At 53.2% G+C, this 23,370-nt stretch overlaps 1 protein-coding gene across 1 annotated transcript; it reads right to left on the bottom strand.

The window, feature by feature from the left end:
• Positions 1-6,549: 6,549 nt before the first annotated feature.
• On the bottom strand, positions 6,550-10,276 carry LOC119098580 (endothelin-converting enzyme-like 1). The gene has a single exon (XM_037221546.1). The coding sequence runs from the start codon at positions 10,187-10,189 to the stop codon at positions 7,892-7,894; it is 2,298 nt and encodes a 765-aa protein (XP_037077441.1). The 5' UTR covers positions 10,190-10,276; the 3' UTR covers positions 6,550-7,891.
• Between the last annotated feature and the right edge of the window lie 13,094 nt (positions 10,277-23,370).

Below are 23,370 nucleotides of genomic sequence, written 5' to 3'. Positions count from 1 at the left end.
GCAGGTTTGGTCTCGAATTAAGCGTATATCTGGGCAGTTTTCACCCATGGCTCTTCCGGTACTATGTGGGAACGGACAGGCCGTGACGCGCCCGTTGGAAGTTGAGAACGAGATTGCCCGGGCGCTGGCCTGCCGCAGCGAAGGTGGCAACACTAACCCACAGTTTGTGCGGCACCGAGCGCAATGTGAACAATCCGCAGTGGATTTTTCAACGAGTAAGCCGCACTCCTATAATGATCCATTCACCCTGGTCGAGTTGGAATGGGCGATTGCCAAGCTTCGCAGCGTGTCAGATGGTCCGGACACTGTACACAACGACATGCTCAAGCATTTGCCGCGTTGCGTGCTTCGTGCTCTTTTAGCGGTATTTAATGCGCTTTGGGCCAGTGGAGACTTTCCAGCCTCTTGGCGAGAAGCTATAGTCGTTCCTATTTTGAAACCGGATAAAAGTGGACTGGATCCTTTACACTATAGACCTATTTCTCTCACTTCATCGCTCTCTAAGTTGATGGAAAAGATGGTTAATGTCCGTTTAACTTGGTTTTTAGAACACCAAGGCGTTTTTACAAACGCCCAGTGTGGCTTTAGAAAGAATCGCAGCACAGTTGACAATCTTTTAGTTCTTGACACTGCGATTCGTATGGGATTTAAAGCAAGCCGACACATAGGCGCAGTGTTCTTTGACATAGAGGGCGCCTATGACACCACATGGCGTCAAGGAATCCTTCTCAAGCTACACAGGTATGGTATACGTGGCAATATGGGCACCTTTCTTCAAAACTTTCTAGTTGACCGTTCTTTCCGTGTCCGTGTTGGAGACGCGCTCTCTGAGAGGCATGTTCAGGTTAACGGTGTGCCCCAAGGCGGCGTTCTCAGCGTAGCTTTGTTCGCCGTTATGATCAACGACATCGGGATGCGGCTTCCGCAGTCTGTAGGTCGTGCGCTTTTTGTTGATGATTTTACCATTTGGACTAGCGCAGCAAGACCACCATCGATGGAACGCCAACTCCAGTTAGCTGTTGACCGCGTTGAGAAGTGGGGTACCATGAACGGGTTCAGGTTTTCACGTAGCAAGACTGTAGCCATGCATTTTTGCCGTAGCCGGCAATGCGGTGACCTTTTATCCGTATGTATGGACAATGCATCCCAACTGAGCCTGTGGCTAGATACCTTGGGGTATACTTTGACCGCCGACTTACATATAAGGCACATCTTAAAACGCTACGTGAACGCTGTTTTAAATCTTTGAACGTATTAAAATGTGTTTCGCGCACGTCGTATGGCAGAGATCGGAGCACACTTTTGCTGCTGTATCGGGCAATCATACGCTCTAAGCTGGACTATGCATGTTTTATTTATGACAGCGCATGTGAGTCCACGAAACGGATCATTGACACCATCCATCACACTGCTTTACGTGCCATCACAGGGGCGTTCCGTACATCTCCTACCCAAAGCCTCTTGGTAGAATCGCACGAGCCGCCGTTGTCAGCGAGGAGGAAAATGCTTGGCATGCGTTATGCACTTAAGCTACGACAGTTTCCGTGTCACCCCGCACATCACGCAGTCTTTCCGCGGCCTGCTGTGCCGTTTGTTCGCAATGCACCTCGGGGGCATGCAGTGACCTTTGGCTCCCGGAAACAAGCCTTACTGCGGGAAACCGAAATTCCCATTCGAAAGGTGAAGCGATCACGTCACCTGTGCACTCCTCCCTGGCATTTGATCTCACCCTTCACAGACACATCTCTGACTGAAATGAAAAAGGTGTCTCGCTGCCAGATATAATGAGGTCCAAAGCGTTTGAGCGTATTGCGTTATATGAGGGTTACACACACACTTTCACGGACGGCTCTAAAACTTCTGATGGTGTAGGCTGTGCGTTTGTGAGCGGTGGCGTCACCCGGTCGTTTTCATTGCCCCCAAACACTTCGGTGTTTACATCAGGGCTTATAGCAATCATTAAGGCACTATGTTTCATTGAAGTCGGTGACGAACCCTTGCATCTCATTTTGACGGACTCTCTGAGCAGCGTTCTGAGTGTGAAGTCTTTTTATCCGTCATGTCCCCTTATACAGGACATATTAATACGTTTGACTCAACTGGATGAGGCCGGAAAGAAAATCATGCTATGTCGGGTTCCTAGTCATGTCGGCATCGCGGGCAACGAGTTGGCTGACGCGGCTGCCAGGCGAGCAGCGCTGGCTCCATGTGTTCACTCTCTTTCTATTCCTGCCAGAGACTTCTACTCTGCAATAAAAACATTCCTGCACAACAAGTGGCAGCGTTGTTGGGATCGGATGGATAGTGATAAGCTCAGAGAGATAAAACCTAAGCTAGGTCAGTGGTTCTCTTGCTCGCGGAAAATGCGGCGAGAGAAGGTGATCCTCTGCAGATTGCGCATCGGGCACACATACGCAACCCACGGCTATATGTTGGGGGGAGCCGATAAACCGATCTGTCATCGATGTGGTGCCGTCCTCACCGTTCGCCATATTCTTATTTCTTGTCCGCGCCTCGCGGAAGAACGCCAACGCTATTTTGGACAGCATGACTTGTCCCTTACCCTCTGTGATATGTTAGGAGATAAATCACCATTTCTGGAATTTCAACAGATCTTTTTGTTTCTCAAACACATCAACTTTGGGACCATTTATGCGGCTCATTAGATAGGTAAAACCAAACTCGTTATGGGCGCCAAATGACCACCGCAGTCGGCGCGCCCCTAAACTCCAATAAACAACAACAAGAACGTTGTCAGGCAAGCATGGGATGACCTTGTGCGTTTTGAACTAATTTTGCCCCACGCCATGTAACACTGATGAGATCCCTTATTTCTTTTCCGTAAAGGGTTCCTCTTCAGATCAACACTACGGGACACGTTGTTCCCGGCCAAAGGCTGCAGGGCCATTCTGTCCAACCGAGGTGTGTTTTCCGGCCGTCATTCTGGCGACACAGGATGATATCCCCTGGCCGATCCGGAGGCCCCTAGAAGGATACATCGTGTGAAATTGGGTCTCTCCCTGACGGGGGAAACCTTCTGACCCGCGCAGTTGACCCCGAATCGACGCATGAACCGTTGTTAACGCCACAACAGCCCTGCTTGCCGCAGGTAGTCAAGTAATTGGGACAAAGACTCCAGTTGGGCTTAACGGACCCACACTGGAAATGAGCTGGAGAGCACACTGTTCTGTACTGGGGACCCTGACTGACTCAGGACTCTTATTTCACCTCAACGTGAACACTCATTATAAGTTATCATGTTTCCGTCGATTGCCAGAGACCCCAACCGACGCAACAGACCCTTTGCCATTCGGGCTTCGTCCTCGCCCCTGCTGAACAAATCTTTCCCTGACCGAATCAAGGCCTCTTGTTGATACAAAATGCCCTGTTGGGTACTGTGAGTCCCTGAACGTTACAGGAGCCCGGCCTTGTCCCTGCTTGGGCAATGGGCCCCCAGAGCTCGCAGCAATACGGGGCCGTCTGTTCGTTGGTCGTGATCTCTGGACAAAATAGAGGAACACAATAAGAATAGAGGTCTCAGGTCTCAACGGCTCAGACGGACGTGGAGCCGGCTGTTCGGTGTTCGTGGTCTGTGACCGATTTAGACGCCCACATTGTCTGAGGGTTCCTAAAACGATGGAAAAGGACCTCTGACTGATATTTCAGGTCACGATCGTTCGGGCCGAGATTCTTTATGTGACCTACAGCTAGTCCTCCGGGCCCTTATGCTCTCTAAAAGGGCCTTGATTGTTGGTTCCGGTGGGCCTCCCGGGCCCCTCTTCGGGTCTCATCAAACACCTTTCCTGGTCGGCTCAGGGCCTTCGCGAGCACAGGGCCCTCTGTTAGGTGCTGTGAGCCCCATCATATACAAGGCCCCCCCCCCTCCCCACACCAGTGGCAATCACTGACCCCGGCTTTATACCCGATTGGGAAGTAGGTATTCAGGTCCATACCGACACAGAACCGACTATGTGGCACGGTGGTACCTGACCGACATTTAGGCCCATATCGACCCAGTGGGTCCTCGATCGGCGCAAAGGGCCCTCTAACCGTTATTTGAGGGTCCGTCTTTGCAGGTCTGGGCAACTCAATAAGACTCCGACCAGCCCTTTAAGCCTTAGGCCCTCTAATTGAGCCCTGATCGTCGTACCCGGCGGGCTCTTTGGGCTCCTCGGGCCTCATTCAACACTGTCTCTGGCCGACTCGGGCCCCCTTGACAGCACATGGTTCCTGCTAGGCGCTGTGGCGGCCCCAAGCAAGGTAAATCGCTGGCTCCGACTTTGTCCCTGCTTGGGAAACAGGACCTAAGCCCCATGCTGCCACGGGGCCGGCTCTGCGTGACTGGTGGTGTCTGACCGAAATATAGGCGATTATCGACTCTATGGGCCCCTGATTAGCGCGCAGGGCCCTCTGGCTGGCATTGAAGAATCCGGTCCTGCGGGCTGGGAACCGTGAATAAGAGCTACGGCTGGCTTGTCGGGCCCCTTGGGCCCTTGAATCGGGCCCCTAATCGTAAAGTTTCGAGGGGCCCTTCGGCCCCCACGGAACCTAAGGGCGGGGGGGGCATGTGTCCCCTGTGGCCCCTGCCTGCGTTATTGCCAGCAAACAATTTTTGAAGGGTAATGTCATCACCTATAAATTGGGGACTTGACCCCGTTATGCTACACAATAATTAACATTTTCAACTTAAGGCAAGAATCAGCTTGCAGTTCATCGTTGGTTATGAATAGGGTGGGCGAGGAAGGAAAAAGGGAAAAAAGAATGAGGGAAAGAGAGAGAGAGAGAGAGAGATAGAGAGAGAGGAAGAGAGAGAGAGAGAGAGAGAGAGGAGAGAGAGAGAAGAGAGAGAGAAGAGAGAGAGAGAGAGAGGAGATAGAGAGATAGCGAGGAGAGAGAGAGAGGAGAGAGAGAGAGAGAGAGAGAGATAGAGATAGAGAGAGAGAGATAGAAGAGAGCGATGAGAGAGGAGGAGAGAGAAGAGAGATCTAAGTACTCATACTGCTCTCTCTCTCTATATCTCGCCTCTATATGCATCTCGTCATCTCTAGTATATATATCTATCCTATCCTATTCTCTTTCTCTCTTCCTATCTCACCTCCTTCTATCCCACTCCTTCTCTCACTCTTCTTCTCTCTCTGCTCTCTCCCTCTCCTCCTCTTCTCTCACCCCCCTTCTCCCCTTTCTCATTTGCTTCCTCCCCTCTCCTTTCCCTCCTTTATTTCTTTCGATCCTCTCCTTTCTCCCCAGCTTTTCGGTCATGGGTTGATTCATGCAATTTCCATCACTTCTCACCAGCTTGCTTTTCGCGACCCGTCGTTCTTTTAACCCACGGATCCACGCACGGACACGGGGCAGAACATATAAGTCTCCGCAAGCAGTAGTGTCTATTGCAGTTAACGATACGCGTCGAACCAGTTGTGTGTCCTACCACACCGTGACATACTTTATCATGCTACACCACATCTATTTGTTCGAGACTGGCACACCAAGCACATATTTACCACACATTTCCGTCGCCGGAATATCACCGTGTGCCGCGGAAGAAATTCTTGAACAGAGCCGCAGATGATTTCGCCCAAAGCGCTTGGCTAAGTTCCAATCGTCCAGGCTTCGTCCATCCGAAATCATGCACGATATCCTTCCGCACGGTCCACCAATCCGCTAACCGAGGGTGCGTGGTCTCAACGGACTGCTCCTTAACAAATTCGCTCTTGGAATTTGGTGTACTCGAATAATACACCGTTTCACTTAGGTCAAAAGTGTGAGGTTCCTAGGTCATGACCTTCGGGTCAAATTCCTGGTTGGTCTCCAGAGTGCCCTCAGAACCTAGGTAACTGTTTCTAAGCAAAAGGTCACGAGCACATTTAAGGTCAGTGGTCTTGTTTGACCTTTTAAAGTTCATGGTGATCAAGATAATACAAGACTGCTCTGAGTTTTGCATTTGCATAAGCAACAAAGAGTACGCTTGGCAGTATCTTTCTAATAGCAAAATGTCGATCTCAAGTCATTTTAGGTCAATAACCTATTCTGACCTCTTAGAAATCAATAGAAGATGTATTATGTGGTTCCTTCAGTCAATGAATTCGAAATGAGCACCAGAAACTATCCCGTACAGCAAGCTCTAGAGTGATAAAACAGGTTGGTTTTGACCTTAGTCTGACCTTTATACCTGATCATAGGTCAACGCAATTTGCTTGTTCAATATTTTTGTACCCTAAGAAAGCATTTCAGAGATGTATGGCTTCGTCTAACACTTCGTCGGCACGTTAGATTGAACGATTCCCTAGAAATTTCCTTCGCTGAAGGCATAGTCTGACTTTGACCTGGCATAACTCAGCTATCTTACAATGTACATCTGCGCGTGCTAACATTTAAGGAATGCGTGAAATCATTTTCGGGCTGACACAGAGGGCGTAACTCTTGGACGCATGAGTGAAATTGCATCCAAACGGTTGTTCAGCTCGGCCGAGCCGTCGTAGACATGGTCCAGCACTTACTACTATGCATTCCACATGTTTGAACATTGTGGGAACAAACTCAGTCTGAAGACATTTTTATGTATTACGCAAACGAAACCAAAGACATTCCAACTGCCCTCATATTTTTACGTCCAAATCATTGACAGTCTGAACCACAGCTTTTAAAATATCACGGAGCATCACGGAATACCACAGGATATGTGTTGGCCGAGAAATACAAAAAGATGAATTAAGACACCTTGCAACAAATACGAAAGTTCATAATTTCACGAGACAAAGTCCTCGTCCACGTGCAATTGTAATCCCAGCGTGGGCCCTGTTCTGCAAAACTGGCCAAAATCGCGGCAATATCAAAAACAGCCGTTGGTATGAAACGCAGATGCTGCGACAGGGCGAGCGGCTAGAACTCTCGAGCTGCAGCCGAACGGGCCTCGAGCAGCCGCCGGCGCGGATGGGCAGCACGTGACGGGGAAATTCGGAAAGCATCAGGCACACAACAGACACAAACCCCGCTCACTTTTCAGCAGTCTCGCCAATTATTTGCTCGCATGCCTAGAATTATTCTTCAGATCTTTTATTATGCAAGAAATTTGTGCACGTCAACCATGACAAACCCAAGCACAGCCAAATGACAACAGTTAAACCCAAGCCCGAATACTCCCATTCCTTCTTTCCCTCCGGCCACCGCCTGTGTCGAGCAAAAGCCTAGCTGCGCTTCTTACGCACAATTCATGCGCGACACGCATGCCCATAGGAGATGCATCAAGAGCACGCCAGCTTACCACATTACCCAAAGCCCCAGAGTCATGCAGCCGGCCAGGAATCAGCACGCAAAGGTAGCATCTGCAAAGCCCCAGAGTCATGCAGCCGGCCAGGAATCAGCACGCAAAGGTAGCATCTGGTCCGCAGCCGCATGTCCCGCTAAGAGACAAAAGATGCTAGCGTACCGCGCCCGGTCCAGCCGCCGGCCACCGCGTGCATGACAAGCCTGATGACCTTATACAGACGTAAATACATCTCTCTTTCTCTCTCTCTCGGCCGGTTGACACTGGACACACGTACACGCAGCTCATGGCTGACCCACAGCCAACGGCACAGCCGGCAGATTACCGGCCGGCATAAAAAGGTGGCCCGCTCAGGACTGTCGGAGCAGCGAGCACTGTCCACTCAGGACCGTCGGAGCAACGAACACTGCTCGCTCAGGGCCACCGGGGCAACGCTGAGGGTCACCGGAGCAACGGGCACTGTGCGCTCAGGGCCACCGGAGCAATGAGCACTGTGCGCTCAGGGCCACCGGAGCAACGGGCACTGTGCGCTCAGGGCCACCGGAGCAATGAGCACTGTGCGCTCAAGGCCACCGGAGCAATGAGCACTGTGCGCTCAGGGCCACCGGAGCAACGGGCACTGTGCGCTCAGGGCCACCGGAGCAGCGAACATTGTTTGGCCGCCACTTCAGCAGGCACGGGGGCGCAGCCGAACGCCTCGCGAAAGGTGGGGTCGCCGTTGACGAGCCTGTTGATGACCGCCGACTCCGGAACCCTGATGAAGGACTCCCTTCTCAAGGCCCCCCAGTACATGAAGTCGTTGCTGCACCGGGAGTGTGCGAACGCCAGGAAGAAAGCCCGCTCAGAGCTGATGTTTTGCATCCCAGGCAGGACTACGTGGGGCGCCTTGCTCTGCAGCTTCTTGTACAGCCTGTGGGAGAGGTGGTAGCCAAGGTACTGGCTCACCACGTGAAGCATGGAGTTGGCTGGGTCGATGGTAAATTTTCGCGGCGCGACGTACAGTTCGTCACCTTGCACGTATGCCTGGTAACTGTGCTGTACGGTCTGCGTTCTGCTGAGCTCTTCCAGCGTGCAGTCGTGGAACTGGTCGTAGCGGCCAGCGGTTTCGGTATCCCAAAGGTCCTCCAGGCTCGACAGGCGGTGGATAAACAGCAGCGGCATGGCCAGGCCGGCGAACATGAGCGACCCGAAGGACGCCACGCTTAGGTGCCGTGGTAGGTCGGGGTGGTACCACGGCACCTGGAGCATCGCATAGGGGATGTTGAGCGAGTTGCGGCGCAGGTCGTACGTGATCCGAACGTCTGCCGGTGTTGAAGCCGTAGGCTCTGAAGCGAAGCCCCGGGTAATCTGCCCTGGCGTGCCGAAACCGTACACCGCCTTCAGGTTCTCAAAAAAGTTCTGCCTTGTTATGGTCAGGTTGCGGTAGTGGTCATCCAGCTTCCTTGGATCGGTGACCAGGTCTGATGAGCCATACCTTACATGCAGCTTTGAGAGAAAATCGCGTGATCGATTTCTGGAGGCGTCAGTCATCCAGCCAAAGCTGTCATTGACCTCGCGGAACAAGTCTCCCACCAGTCCAGTCACTTGCTCCAGTGTTTGCTTGCCGATGTAGCCCGAGACGAAGATGGCATGCACTGCTGGAGTCATGTATTCGCTCACAATCTCGAGGCACTGCTCCTCCCGCGTCTTGAACAGCTGCTCGTTGAACTTGTGTCTGAAGTCCTGGTCCAGGACGCTGTAGGTCGGTCCCAGCGCCACCAGATAGCGGCGGATGAGCGACCACATCAGGTAGTGATGCATCCGCTTGACGGGCGTGCTCGCGATGATGCGCCCGACGCCGGTGGCGAACTCGGCGCTGGGCAGCACCACGTGCACGGTGTCTGGGACGCTGCCCTCGCCGTACAGGGCGTCCAGCAGGCGGCGCCAGTCCACCTGGTCGGCCATCGTCTGCAGTGAGGCCAGCGAGATGCGACTCAGCGCCGCGCTGTATTTGTGCGGCAGAACTGGCTTCACGTCGTCGATGGCCGCCTCCATCGCCACCACGTCGTCCGCCAGCTCGTCCACGCATGACCGGCCGCAGGTGCGCGTCACGTTCCTCTCGACCACGCGCGCGTCGCGCTCCAGCAGCTGCAGCGCGGTGCGCAGCGACTGGCGCAGGGTGTTCAGCACTTTGTTGTACTTGTCGACGTCCTGCTGCAGGCCCAGACGCGCGTCAATAGCGAGCGTCGGCAGCACCATGCGCAGCTCGTTCGTGTCCGGGCGCCAGCGCAGCTCGAAGAGCGCCTCCATCAGGTGAGCGGCACTGGCCTCGCGGTAGACGCGGTTGAAGTCCCAGCGGGCCGGCTTCCAGGTGCCGAACAGGTCGAGGCCGCCAAACTCGTCGAGTAGTGCCACCAGGCTGGCTACGAAGTTGGAGTTGTACTGGTAGTTGACCGTGCAGGAGGTGAAGAACGTGCGTGCCTTGCTGGCTGCAGACGTCTTGTTGAAAAACTCCTCGCGGCGCAGCAGCGACATCAGATGGTGTCGGTTCCGTTCCTGCACCACCTCTGCCACGCCGAAACCGCGCAGGACTTCGGTGGGATGCACCTCATCGAACCGGCCGCACGCGTAGTGGAAGAAGTCCTGACACGGGTCGACAGAGCGGTTCATGTAGGCGACCGCCTGTGCCGCCTGCTCCACACAGCCCGCGAGATGGCAGACTTGGAGCTCCGCGCCGGCCGCCGCCGACGCCCCCGGTCCTGCCGCCTCTGATGTGGGCGGCGACGGAGGGCCACGGAAATCCGGGGAGAACAGCAAGATGACCAAGATCGCCATGGCCGCGAACAGCACCGCTGACAGCCAGCGGAACATGAGCAGCTTCGACAGGCGGTGTCCGCGCACTATCCAGACCGGGCCGCCAAGCTGCGCCGGCTGCTCGGCGAGCATCAGCTCCCTCTCGCCGGACGGTTCGGGTGCCGGCTCGGGTGCCGGCTCGGGCGCCGGCCCGGCCGCCGGCCCGGCCTTGGGACTGGCTGCCGTCTCGATGGCGTCCATAGAGTCCTCCGCGGCAGCTGTCGCCATCACTGCCGTCACTGCCGTCACTGCTGTCACTGTTGTCCAGTCACCGGTCGGCCTCCAGTCGCTGCGCGCGCACGGTCGCCGTAAGCACCTGTCGCCGACCGAGTCGCGCACTGCCACCCTCCGAGCCAAACCCGTCCAACTGACCCGGCCCCGGGCGCTGTAACCAAGGTCGAAGGTCAGCGGCTGCCCGCGGGCGTGCGCCGCGCAGGGGCAGACCGAGCGATCCCAAGCACTGGCGACGAGCTCGAGGTTGCCGTGTGCACTGTGTCGTGGCAGGCCACGCATACTTCGCGGATGCTGCGCAGGTGCACTGTGTGGGCTCGGAAATACTGTACGCATTTTGGCCCAGCCGTTTATCCAAAACAATCTCGCATGTCCGCCTGCGTCTCCGGCAGCTGGCTATCTGCCCATGGGCCTGTGCGCGGCACGCCACCCACAGCCTAAGCACCAGGGGACCCTGAGGAGATAGCGATGTTATTCTGCGCCGATGTTTGACCCATATGGATACAGTTACACAGCATTGAATCGAAATGGATAATTTGTTTTGTCTCCGACAGTTTATGGGGCCATCTATGCAACGTGAAAATGTAATCTTGCCAAGCACCCCACTCGGTTTTCATACGAAATATACCACACATGGCTTTGCGGGTGATGAGTGCCTTACACCTAATGTAATGGCTTTGCGCGTGATAAGTGCCGCACACCTAATGTAATGACTTTGCGAATAATAAATACCGTACGCCTAATGTAATGACTTTGCGAGTGGGAAATACCGTACACCTAATGTAAAGACTTTGCGAGGGATAAATGCCGTGCACCTAATGTAACGACGTTGCGAGTAACGAATGCCGTACATCTAATGTAATGACTGCGAATGATGAGTGCCGTACACCTAATGTAATGACTTTGCGAGTGATAAATACCGTACACCTAATGTAACGACTTTGCGAGTGATAAATGCCGTGCACCTATTGTAATGACTTTGCGAGCGACGAATGCCGTACACCTAATGAAATGACTTTGCAAATGATAAGTGCCGTACGCCTGATGTAATGACTTTGCGATTGATAAAGCCGTACACCTGATGTAATGACTTTGAGGTTGATAAATGCCGTACACTTGATGTAATGAGTCTGCGAGTGACGAATGCCGTGTGGCTAGTGTCTAGACCTGAAGTGGGGCTGGGCTGTGCGTAAGCATGAATGTCGGGAAAATTATGACTTAAGTGGCTTCGATGGTATCTGGACAAAGGTCAATACACGGTTTCGGTATTAACCTTTGTTTTGGTTTCGGTCTTTGTTTCGGTTTCGCAAGGCAATTTTTGGGGTGTTGGTTCCGCACACCAATTTAAGCATGTGAGCAACCTACAAAGGCACTCGTTAAAGAGAGATGTCATCGTGATCGGAGTCCACAACTAATGAGAGGTAAGCCTACCTGATCTAATCTCACTATTCAAAATAACCTTAAAATAGCTTATCATATTCAGAATGCATTCCGCATTTGTAAAGTTATTCACCATTAAACTCGTGATACCCCCAAAATTGCTGCCTTCACGGCGCAATCTTGTAATTCAGTCGGTCTGATGTCTATGGTATGATGTTGGTCAGTGCTGCACACGACCACAATTTCTCATTTGCGACCTGCGTGTCGCTTGCAAATACACGACTGAAGCGGCGAATTGACCTGCCCTCAGAGTTTACGGGTCTTCTCGACGTGTAGCTGCCCGGTGAATCCGAACAGCTGAGTGTCGGCAACTACCTGAAAGATTAGGACATGGTACAGATTGGCTAAATAGTGTCCAAAGCGGCCGCTTGTTGCATCCGAGCTCGTGGAGTATCGAGCGAGTACGCTTTGCCGCGTCCCGTTTCCAACGTTTGTTGTCGTCCGGTTGCCATAAGCAGCAGCAGAAGCCGAGAGATGGGTGCGTTGCTATGACGACTTGGCGGTCTGTGGATAACTGCCAGTTGTGTCAGCGGGAGAGAAGCTGTCCGGCCGCGCTCTTGTCAGGAGAGAGGTCCGTGTCAGCGGGAGAGAAGCTGTCCGGCCGCGCTCTTGTCGGGCGAGAGGTCTGTGTCAGCGGGAGAGAAGCTGTCCGGCCGCGCTCTTGTCGGGAGAGAGGTCCGTGTCAGCGGGAGAGAAGCTGTCCGGCCGCGCTCTTGTCGGGAGAGAGGTCCGTGTCAGCGGGAGAGAAGCTGTCCGGCCGCGCTCTTGTCGGGAGAGAGGTCTGTGCCAGCGGAAGAGAAGCTGTCCGGCCGCGCTCTTGTCGGGAGAGAGGTCTGTGCCAGCGGGAGAGAAGCTGTCCGGTCGCGCTCTTATCGGGAGAGAGGTCCGTGTCAGCGGGAGAGAAGCTGTCCGGCCGCGCTCTTACCGGGCGAGAGGTCTGTGTCAGCGGGAGAGAAGCTGTCCGGCCGCGCTCTTGTCGGGAGAGAGGTCTGTGTCAGCGGGAGAGAAGCTCTCCGGGGCGTTGTATCAGCGGGGGAGAAGACCAACCGCTCTGCGTCAGCGAGAGAGAGAGAGGTCCAACTGCCCTGTGTCAGCGGAAGACAGATCCAACCGCTCTGTGCCAGCGGAAGAGAAGAAGTCCGGCCGCTTTGTCGGCGAGAGAGAAGTAAAGTTCTCCTGCGCTTCAGTCGATGCCGCTGTTGACCTCGGTGGTGCTCCTGAGCGGGCTGCTCTGCTTCAGCGCAGGTCAGTCAGCTGGCATGCGTCCCGTTCTTAACGGCACTGCGTAACGGCGAATGACTGTCCACAGGGAGTTTGGCACATCTTGTCACGGAGGTCTGTCGTAGGATCAGAGCGCATGCAATGACCGCGAAACAGTTGGAGGCAAGGGTGGCGTCCCCCTCCCCCCTCCCACTCTCCCAGTCTGCAGGTCCCTACATAGCATGCGAACCTATAGGTGGCATCAAGACCCCTTAATAAAGATAACAATACAACTCGCATAAACAGAGCTGGCAACTTCAAACACCTATAATCAAACGAAAGTTGTTTCTTTTTCAAATCAAGTGTTATGCATAACCTTGCTGACATTATTAGGAGTCTTCTCTGGCTCTTGCTGGCCAGTCTGTAGAAATACAACATGCAAGATCTCGCCGCGATTTTCTTGGGTCGGGCTGCGGAGGAGCATCAAATATGGGGTAGCTCTTTGAAATTTTGTGGCAGGAGTTCGTGAAGTGGGGAAGCTCGTGCTACATTGGAGAGGCTCACACTACCTCAGGACCTAACGGGTCTAAATGTGGGGTCTGGGCCCTGGATGAGCAAAGAGAATCCAGGTGGAAGATGGTAAGATACGGCCATCTTTAAATTTGTCAGATAAAAATTTGCTGTGAGCGCTCTTAGTACTATTGATAAGTCGCATGGTTGATCCAGTCTGCATAGTTGGAACGAAAAGTTGCAGATCAAGACAATCATGCGAATAATGGCTTCTTTTGGACTTAGACGCATTTTCGTATTTTCATTTACAGAAGTCTTGGCAGAACGCTATTTAAAAAGGTAGCGTACCTACCTAAGCCGGTTTCTAGCCAAGGCCACTAACTTAATCGACGATGATTATGCTAAATTGGAAAACACCTCCGCGCCATAAGCTGTGGAAGACGATTGAGTCGACAAAACAATCACGCACCTCCGCGCCACAAACTGTGACAGGCGATTGAGTCGACAAAGCAATCACACAACTCCGCGCCACAAGCTGTGACAGGCGATTGAGTTGACAAAACAATCACACACATCCGCGCCACAAACTGTGACAGGCTATTGAGTTGACAAAACAATCACACACCTCCGCGCCACAAGCTGTGACAGGCGATTGAGTTGACAAAACAATCACGCACCTCCGCGCCACAAACCGTGCCAAACGACATGCCAAAGGGAATGTTTGTTGTTTGTTTTTTTGACATTTGGGTTTGTACCAAACTCAAATGTTTCGCATTTGAGGATACTGAAGAAAGTAGCAGGTATGATGAAAGACGCTCGCTTATAACTTAGCCAACACAATGCCCCTATTTAGTAATTTTGCTCCTCAATACGTCTATGATTACTTGCTTCATCATACCTTGTACAACATCGATTGAGAGCTGCATTGGCGGATGTTACATCTGGAAATCGTGCTAACGAACGCCAGATACGTCCGACTCAACAATTATATTTTTCTTGGCCTTGGTCACCGCATGACCAACGGAATGTTATGTTATTATGGCGTCAAAAATGTCTGGGTAACCTTGAAATATACTCCACGAAATAGCCTGCGCGTTCTTCGCGGGCGTGTGATCCAGAAACTAGAGGAGTCTAGGCCTTAAAAATGTCAGGGTACCGAATGATCTTCAAGGCGGCTATTTCATTCCAAAATCATACACAAATTTGTAACGCTCCTTATAAGTCTGTCCTTGAAAGATGGTAGTCCTCAGGAACCGGGGAACTTTTGTTTCGGTAAATTTTGGAAAAAAATGAACACGTTAGGGTATCGTCCAAACGTTGATAAATGCAGGCTTCCAAAATAATTGCGTACCTTCTGTGCATTATACCACATAACCGCATGTTAAATTGAACACATGCTGAACACCACTACCAACCGAGACTTTCAAGCCGTACACGAGCAGGAATTTTTGACAAAACAAAATATCATAACAAACATCACAGTTTGGAATGGGTTCCCGTATACCTATGCCTAGGCTTGCCTAGCTTCCACCAATGGTTAGGTACGCAGCGATAGGATAGGATGTTTTCCTAATTATAATCCAAGGCACTCTCAGCACTCCAAGGCATTCTCAGTAAATGTATCCAAATCAAGCCTCGAAGTGTTGTGAGCGATGAGAAGGGACCCACGTAGTATACCGTGAGCGTAATGGCTGAAAAGGGACCTATTTAGTATACCGTGAGTGTAATGGATGAGAAGAGACCCATTTAGTATACCGTGATCGTAATGGCTCGCGGCCTTCTTTGACCGCATCCGGACCATGTATTTTTTGACCTAATTCTAGTATTTAGAGAAAATAAAAAAGCTGAGATTGCTCGAACCGCCAGCACCATCCTATGCACAATGATAGATCGCTGCATGCACTATGTTGATTGTCTATGTAGTTGAAAGCCAAGACCAGCATGTGTATAATTTTGTTTTTAAAAATCCAGTGGAGAAAATGAAAATGTATAAAATGCATCCATCCTGGGGATGGATGCATTTTATGAAAAATTGTTTGCCCCATCAAATTTGCTCAGGGAGGCCCATGTCCCCGAAGACCTGGTCACATTTCACATTCCACCTGCAGCGGTGCTTGAAAGAACACAAGGTGATGATGGCGTCCACCCGTGCCCAAGTTCCCGCAAAAGGACCCGCTGCCACGCGGGTCACATCGCCACAGTTCGGTTCTGCACGGCCGGTGCGAACTGTGGAGCTAGAAGGAGTCTTCCTGAGGGATGTTTTGCATATTTTTACCTACCTACACACTAGTTCTGAGCAAGTTTTGCACCCTTTTTCATGAAAGGCGGGTGCTTTTTTCGGCAGTTGAAAATCATGTCGTCACGATGCAGTTGATAGAATGCATGATGTCCGACGATCTATTCAAAGCTTGTTCTGCAGAGAATGCTCTTAAGTTAATGTTCAAAAACGCTAGCAAGCTATCAAGAGTTAAAGCCAACTCAAGCCAACTGAACAAGTACGAGAGGTGGAACGGTGTATCAGCCGGAGGCTGCTCCTAACGATGTGTTCAGCTTTAAGACGATACTGTTAAAAAATAAATTACTTCCAGCAAAAGTTGTGGTAGTCTTGGCCTTTTCCCGTCATGGTGGACATGTCTCAGCAGCGAATGTCTCAGTTTTCACGCGAGAAGCCCGAGCACCCTCTCAGATATCAGCATACACCATGTTGAACACCATACACCAGACACCATGTTGCCCAGTGTTCTCTCCAGAACCCCAGTGTTCTGCCATGTCGAGGACAAAGGTGAAGGTAGGCGGTAGTTCCAGGTGATGATAAATCTGTCGTCTCCTTACAGCGCCATTATCCGCCACGAGTTGGCTCATATGGCGTTTCATGATAGCCAAACGCTCTCGTTGTCCGCGTTTTCTTGAAGTCATTTTTTGGCCGCGATTTCTCTCTTTGCTAAGAAAAAAACATCGCAGCCTCCGTTTCAGTTTCAGTTTCTATTTCTACCGTTTAAAAAGTTGGTGGCGTCACACGAACAGAAAGAAACCAGACAGGGTTGGTGCTTTTTTTAAAAAAATAAAAATGACCTCAGCTATCTCAGTCCTCACCGAGTTCCGTGGACGGTCAGCTGCGCCTCTCACGCCGCGACGCTGCGTTTTCAGGCGCCGCCGGCGACCCGGGCGGTGAGGCTAGCCCGTCGGACGCCGAGGCGGGCCCGTCGGGCGGCGAGGCGGGGCCGTCGGGCGGCGAGGCGGGGCCGTCGGGCGACGGGGTAGGCCTGTCGGGCGACGGGGTAGGCCTGTCGGGCGGCGAGGCGGGCCCGTCGGGCGGCGAGGCGGGCGCGTCGGGCACCTGCCGGCACTGGCCATCCCTGCAGTGTGGTGAGGAGCTGCACTGCCATGGCCGCGGAGTGGTCGACTGCAGACCCCAGCAGCACGCCCACAGTAAGTCTCACCCCGCGTGCGGCTGTGGGAAGACGTCCACGTCACGGCCGCCATCGCCGGATCATGGGCCGGAAGGACGCCTCACAAGCACAGCCTTCAGCGCTACGGCGCTGCTCAGTCCCACGCGATGTGACCAGTCGCCCGGGACCGCGCACGCCGCCAAACATGTCATAAAGCGATCACACCAATACGCATGCATAAGGTGAACACTAAAGTTTAGAGGTCAGTTTCGGAATGCTTCTCCGACCCCACCCAGACTCCTTCCATTGAGATTTGCAATGCCTGGTTAAAATAACTCCCGTGGGCCAGCACAGTCATTAATGATAGATGCCATTGGTTTTTCATCAACTGGGTGGAAAGGTTAATACGAGGTCATGTGCTGTCCGGGTCCACAAGCAGAATCAACCGGGGTCAAATGACCAATGCCAAATTTGGCCACTTTGGGAGAACACAACTCATGTATTGTTAGATCAGGGTCATAGCAATACAAATGAGCATCCTGACATTGAATAAGATGCTAGTTTATGCAATCTATGTGCATTTTGCCAGCCTTTGCTGTGGATTGAAAATTTAGTTTGACAGGGTTACACTTAAAGGGAATGTTCCACATTTATAGATATCAAAGCAAGCATCAGATACAACGGAATAAGCTTACTTATTACTATTGGGATACCCTTCAGAGAATAAGGCCTGGACAGTGTAGTTTTCCTGTCTAGCAAGTATATTCCCCAATACGGCAATGTTCGATTAGGTCAGCGTACCTCGCACAATATTGTTCGGGGGTCAAGTGATGGTCGTCCTACCTGTAAGTCGTGCTCCTCAACGAGCCGAAATTTTGAACGAGTCGAAATTATTTGAACAAGTCGAAATTATGTTTTGCTGGGCCTTCATCACCACTCGCCAAATGGAATGGTAGGATTTATGACGTGATCATGACGTAGAAGACACCTGAGTGACCTTGAAATGATCTCCCCGGGATAGTCTGCACATTTTCCCAGGCGTGTAGCTCAGAAACTCGGAGGTTTTATATAATTAAAATCGCAGGGCTGTGAGCTGCCTCGAATGATTTTCGAGATGACTATTTCAGTTCAAAAGTTCATACAAATTTACAGCACTTCTTTCAAGCACAAGCCGAGAGCGAGCAGAAGTGTATATAAATATATGCGTGTATATATACATATTTTTGCTCGGAAATGACTGGCATAAGGTGTTAATTTTTTAAAAAATAACTGTTGTTACAAAGGTCGGCAGTCATGGCGCAGCTGAGTTCAGAAAGCTGAGTTCAGAAAGGCATCCTTATGCCGTCACAAAATTTTGATTCCGAGCGTCCCATAGCGGGATGTAATATTGCCCGTGATGCTATGGTGGATATAGATGACACTGACAAAGAGCGTGTTTGAGAGGAAGGAAATGAAAGTGTCCTCGACACAAGCTATTGCACAAGACGTAGTACGGAATCATGGCTAGCTCGTCTTTGCGCGTGAGCTACAAAATTCCGTTTCAACGATGATATCTTGAAAATGGGCCTTAGGGCTCTGCGCTCGGTTTCATTCCATCTGACATTTCATATAAAGCGAGTAGTTGGTGGTGATAACCAGTTGACAGCCCCTGATGTGCCTTTAGCTTGATCCGGTCTGACCCGATCGGCTGTAGCCTAAGATATAATTATTTGAATTGTTACTTGAGTTCGGTAAATCGAGTCGGCAAGCTCCATTTGCGCTGCCCAGAGCTGAGTGGAGATAAAAATGTGATGCACTTGAACACACCCCTTGTAATGATATGGTACAGTTAGTATAAAGGGGATCTGCTTAATGGTGGAGGTCAGATCGTGCGAAAACGATTATTTTGGCCCTGCTCTTCTGCAAGGTAGAACTGGTTATTTAGCATGTAAACCCAAGTCGGCGTTATGGGAACTGCCTTACTGACCCGGGAGCAGCGTGGATTTCATCCTTAACTAGGGTTTTAAAAGTATTTGTGAACTTAATCATTCTACCCACGTCCACATATTTACAACAAGCATCATGGATGCAACCTAAATCCAACGTCATCTGATGCTAGTAATGGTTAATCAACAATGGTCAAATTCAGTCAAAATCAGACAGCAAAGTTCAATGCTCAACACCGATCAGCAATGCCTAAGCACAACTGATTTTATTTGCTTTGGCTTCATCTGCTTGATGATAACAACGGCCTTCTGTCACTGTCTCGCTTTTTCCGCGCTGCTTAAGGTGGCTGATTAATCGTAAGATCAGTTAAGACGTTCGGAACATGATTGCGTCTCGACCTTTGTCCTCCAGTTGACGATGACGTTGTCAAGATGCTGGCCAACTCCTTTTATCATCACCTCAAGAGTACGATGCTGGCCAAGTTTGTCAAGACGACGCCATACCCTGTGACAACTGACACCCATCCCGTCCAAGAGTCGGAGGACCAGAGTGCACGCGGCACCACCGCTGTCCGGACCAGCAACCCCGCCGGGACGGGCAGGACGGGGCGTGACAGGTGTGACCCAGGCCGCTGTCGGTGGCGACGGCGGTGCGCAGCTGGTCAGAGAGATGGCTGGCGGCGCGGCATCCGTTCACGACGCAGCCGCGCCCGCCGGCGAACGGGCCTCGTCAGCAGCAGCGGCGCCGGCGGGAGCAGGTCTCGCCGGCCGCCGGTTCGTCCCCGTCCGCGCCAGTCAGACAGCGAAGCCGGTCGCCGCCGCCCGCCGCGCGGACCGCCCAGCCGGGGTACAGCTGGCGCGCGCCGTGGACCCCCACGCCCGGAAGCCGGCCGAGGGTGCGGAAGGCGAGCCCGGTCCGGCGGCGGGGGTGCGCCGGGGGTCCGTTAGCGAGCCGGGCCCGGCGGACTCCCGGCGCCAGGCTGGCGCAGACCATACCGGACAGACCGGACCAGACCAGACTGCGCGGCCCGGGGCAGGCCGCGCAGACGGCGCGGGGCAGACCGACGGAGGAGCGGCGACCGGAGGAGGTCCTCGGACAGGCAGGGCGGTGCGGAACAGCGGAGAGGCGACTGAGGCGCTGACGGGGAGTTCTTTTGAGCGAACTGGTGTCCAGTACGATAAAACCGGAGCGGTAACGCAGGCCACTGATGACATAACAACCTACGAAGGGCCCAAACCTGAGACACATGACCAGATGAGTCACTATAGAATGGAGCCGCTTTTGCCCAAAGTTAAAAATCACGAAGATGGTATGCAATTTACGGCTGACAAGGAAGGGATCAGCAGGAAAATATTCATTAACGACAGCAGAAGTTCGAAAAAAATGAACAGACGCGCTGACGCTGCTAAGCGATCACCTCCAGCAGGCAGCAGTCGGGACTTACTAGAAAGCGATCTGGCGGTTGCTAGAGTGGCCATAGAAAAGGCGAAGTCGGGGCCGAAGTTGCCGTTGGAAGTCACAGCTCAGCCCTCTGTTCAGGTGACTACGTCCGATGGTGGACCTGCTTGACAGTACCAGCGTCAGTAACGGCACAGCCGGACGCAAACTGCTGAATGGGCTCACGGTCAGACCGAACCAGAAGCCTGGCCAAACACAGGCCACGCCAGGCGCAGCACGACTCGCCCGGTGTCCACCCGACCGGGCCCCGGCCGGCGGCCAGCCGTCCGCACAGCGACGTCTCGCCGTCTGACCGACACGCCCGGGAGCGTCAGGCGCTCGGAGAGGGAGGTGCTGTCGGTCATCAGTCAGAGAGGGTCAGCGCTGCTGTGGGCGTCCGCACGTACGTCAACAGTCTTCCTCTCCCTGAAGGTACCAAGCCGTCCAGCTCACCAGCCGAACCTGGAAGTCTCAACATCCCTGTCGGCTCCCACAACGGTGCTCGGCTAAAGAGTGCGTCATCGACAGGTTCGGACATTGCACTTCGAGGGCGAATCCAGGCTGATGCCCCCAGTGGAATGAAAAGCAGCGTTACACAAGTTCATCCCAGCGTGGAGCAGCAGCTACCGTCTGGTGTCTCCGCCAAAGCTTTATTGGAAGGTTCAGAGTCTAGCCTGGCCCGCCAAGTGCCCTTGGCGAAAGGACGAAGAAGTCCCGTCATCACATCCGATTCAAGACACACACCACCCAGTCCCATCACCTCATCCCGCCCAGAACGTCCCCTGACAAGTGCCGGCGCCGTGGGTCACACAGAACACACCCCAGCGGCCGGCCCGACCACCGCACCTCACACAGAACACCTCCCAGGGGCCGGCCCGACCACCGCATCTCACACAGAACACCTCCCAGGGGCCGGCCCGACCACCGCATCTCACACAGAACACCTCCCAGCGGCCGGCCCGACCACCGCATCTCACACAGAACACCCCCCAGGGGCCGGCCCGACCACCGCATCTCACACAGAACATCCCCCAGGGGCCGGCCCGACCACCGCATCTCACTCAGAATACCCCCCAGCGGCCGGCCCGGCCACCGTATCTCACACAGAACACCCCCCAGGGGCCGGCCCGACCACCGCATCTCACACAGAACATCCCCCAGGGGCCGGCCCGACCACCGCATCTCACTCAGAACATCAACGGCTCAGTCCCTCCGCGGATGTCTTTGCAGCGGAGCAGGAGCCAGCTCCGAAGGCAAGCGTCCTGCTGCCCGACCAGCTGGCACAGTTCCAGCGCGTTCTGATCGAAATCATGCAAGAGGACGCCGATTTTCAACACACCAGCCACGCGCAGGGTGAGGGTTTTAACACGTGTAAAGTTGCAATCATCATTCTCTTGCCCCTGCACGTGTGCTAGGGCAACGCCGGTCATGAGTGGGCAGACGTCTCTGCTTTCAAGATGCAGCTCTGTGTCGTGACTGATTTTGGTACACTTCCGCTCACAAAAGTCATTTTCACTGCCGTGCCTGATGTTCACGGCACTTTTGTTTGGCGTTGGCGGCACCCTGTCAAATGTTGGCGGCATTCTGTATTACGCCCGTCTGCTGTTCTTTCGTTGGCTTCTGTATCATTCGCTCCAACCCACTGCAGTAGCTCGGACCATGAAGCCTTCCATGGCACACCGTCCCTTTCCCGTCAGCTTCCTCAACGATTTCTTCCGGTCATCTCAAATAACACGACCACTGAAAACCTCTTGACCGGCAACTACCAACATTTCGAGCAATGGCAACGTCTACCAGTGCCAGTGCTCGTTCGGAGGCCGGGCGCACTGACATTCGACCCCGCTTGCAGTGCGCTCGCTGATCCTGACCCAGACCCAGTTTCCCGATCTGGCCGGGCCGGTGACAGGGCCTGGGGTCTGCACCACGTACAACATCAGCTGTCCGCGCGGGGCTCCGCTGCTGAGCCGGTGCCAGCGGCCTCTCGCCCGTCGTCTGCGTCGGTGCGGCCGGCTGGCGCTGCCGGAACGGAGAGGGAGGGTGGGGGACGGAGAGAGAGAGAGAGAGAGAGAGAGAGAGAGGAGAGAGAGAGAAGAAGGAGAGAGAGAGAGAGAGAGAGAGAGAGAGAGAGAGAGAGAGAGAGAGGAGAGAGAGAAGAGAGAGAGAGAGAGAGAGAGAGAGAGAGAGAGAGAGAGAGAGAGAGAGAGAGAGAGAGAGAGAGAGAGAGAGAGAGAGAAGGAGAGAGAGAGAGAGAGAGAGAGAGAGAGAGAGAGAGAGAGAGAGAGAGAGCGATAGAGAGAGAGAGAGAGAGAGAGAGAAGAGAGAGAGAGAGAAGAGAGAGAGAGAAGAGAGAGAGCGAGAGAGAGAGGAGAGAGGAAGAGAGAGAGAGAGAGAGAGAGAGAGAGAGAGAGAGAGAGAGAGAGAGAGAGAGAGAGAGAGAGAGAGAGAGAGAGAGAGAGAGAGAGAGAGAGAGAGAGAGAGAGAGAGAGAGAGTCTCTCTCTCTCTCCGGCCTAGCGCTCCTCTCTTCGGCTATCTCGAGCTCTCTCTCTCTCTGAGCTTTGCAGAGAGAGAGAGATAGACCCGAGCCGAGGTCTCTTCTGAGAGATCGCGTATCGCTCTCTCTAGATGAGAGAAAGAGATAGAAGGTCAACAACCATGATTGTCTCGACCTCCGTCTGCTACACCAATTCTTTAACGCACCAATTAGAATAGGCGCTATCTGACCTTTGTGGTCACTGACCCTGAAAATCAGATAGTAAATGGAAGGCCAGTCGCCAATGATATCAAAGTAAGAGTCAACACTAGCTTCGCGTCCGAGCTTTGGAAGCTTGTCGAGCGCCTGGGGTCCGAACGATGGAAGCTTTTAAACTGGAAGTTCGATTCACTGCCGTCGACACTGGTAGTAGGTGTTGTTTATTGACGGCTCATTCCGTGACATGGTTGGTTTGTGAGGGTTTAATGCGCTGCTGCTCTAACCGCAAAATTCATGTCAGTGCTGATTTCTGACTGTCCTGTTCGTGTCAGTGCTGGTCACTGACAGCATGGATCAGCATCATGTCAGTGCTGGTAGCTGACCGCTCAGTGCGTGTTGGAGCCGGTCGCTGGCCGCCCGGTGCCGGTCGCTGGGGGCCCGGTGCCGGCCG

Source organism: Pollicipes pollicipes, unplaced genomic scaffold (assembly GCF_011947565.3).
Source record: "Pollicipes pollicipes isolate AB1234 unplaced genomic scaffold, Ppol_2.1 Scaffold_4740;HRSCAF=5597_pilon_pilon_pilon, whole genome shotgun sequence".
Taxonomy (NCBI): Eukaryota; Metazoa; Arthropoda; class Thecostraca; order Pollicipedomorpha; family Pollicipedidae; genus Pollicipes; species Pollicipes pollicipes.
Note: the sequence above shows the minus strand (reverse complement) of the source record. Positions and strands in the feature narration are given on the sequence as shown.

Coding starts and splice junctions, on each gene's coding strand:
- LOC119098580 (XM_037221546.1), bottom strand. CDS start 10,189: ATGCTCGCCGAGCAGCCGGCGCAGCTTGGCGGCCCGGTCTGGATAGTG.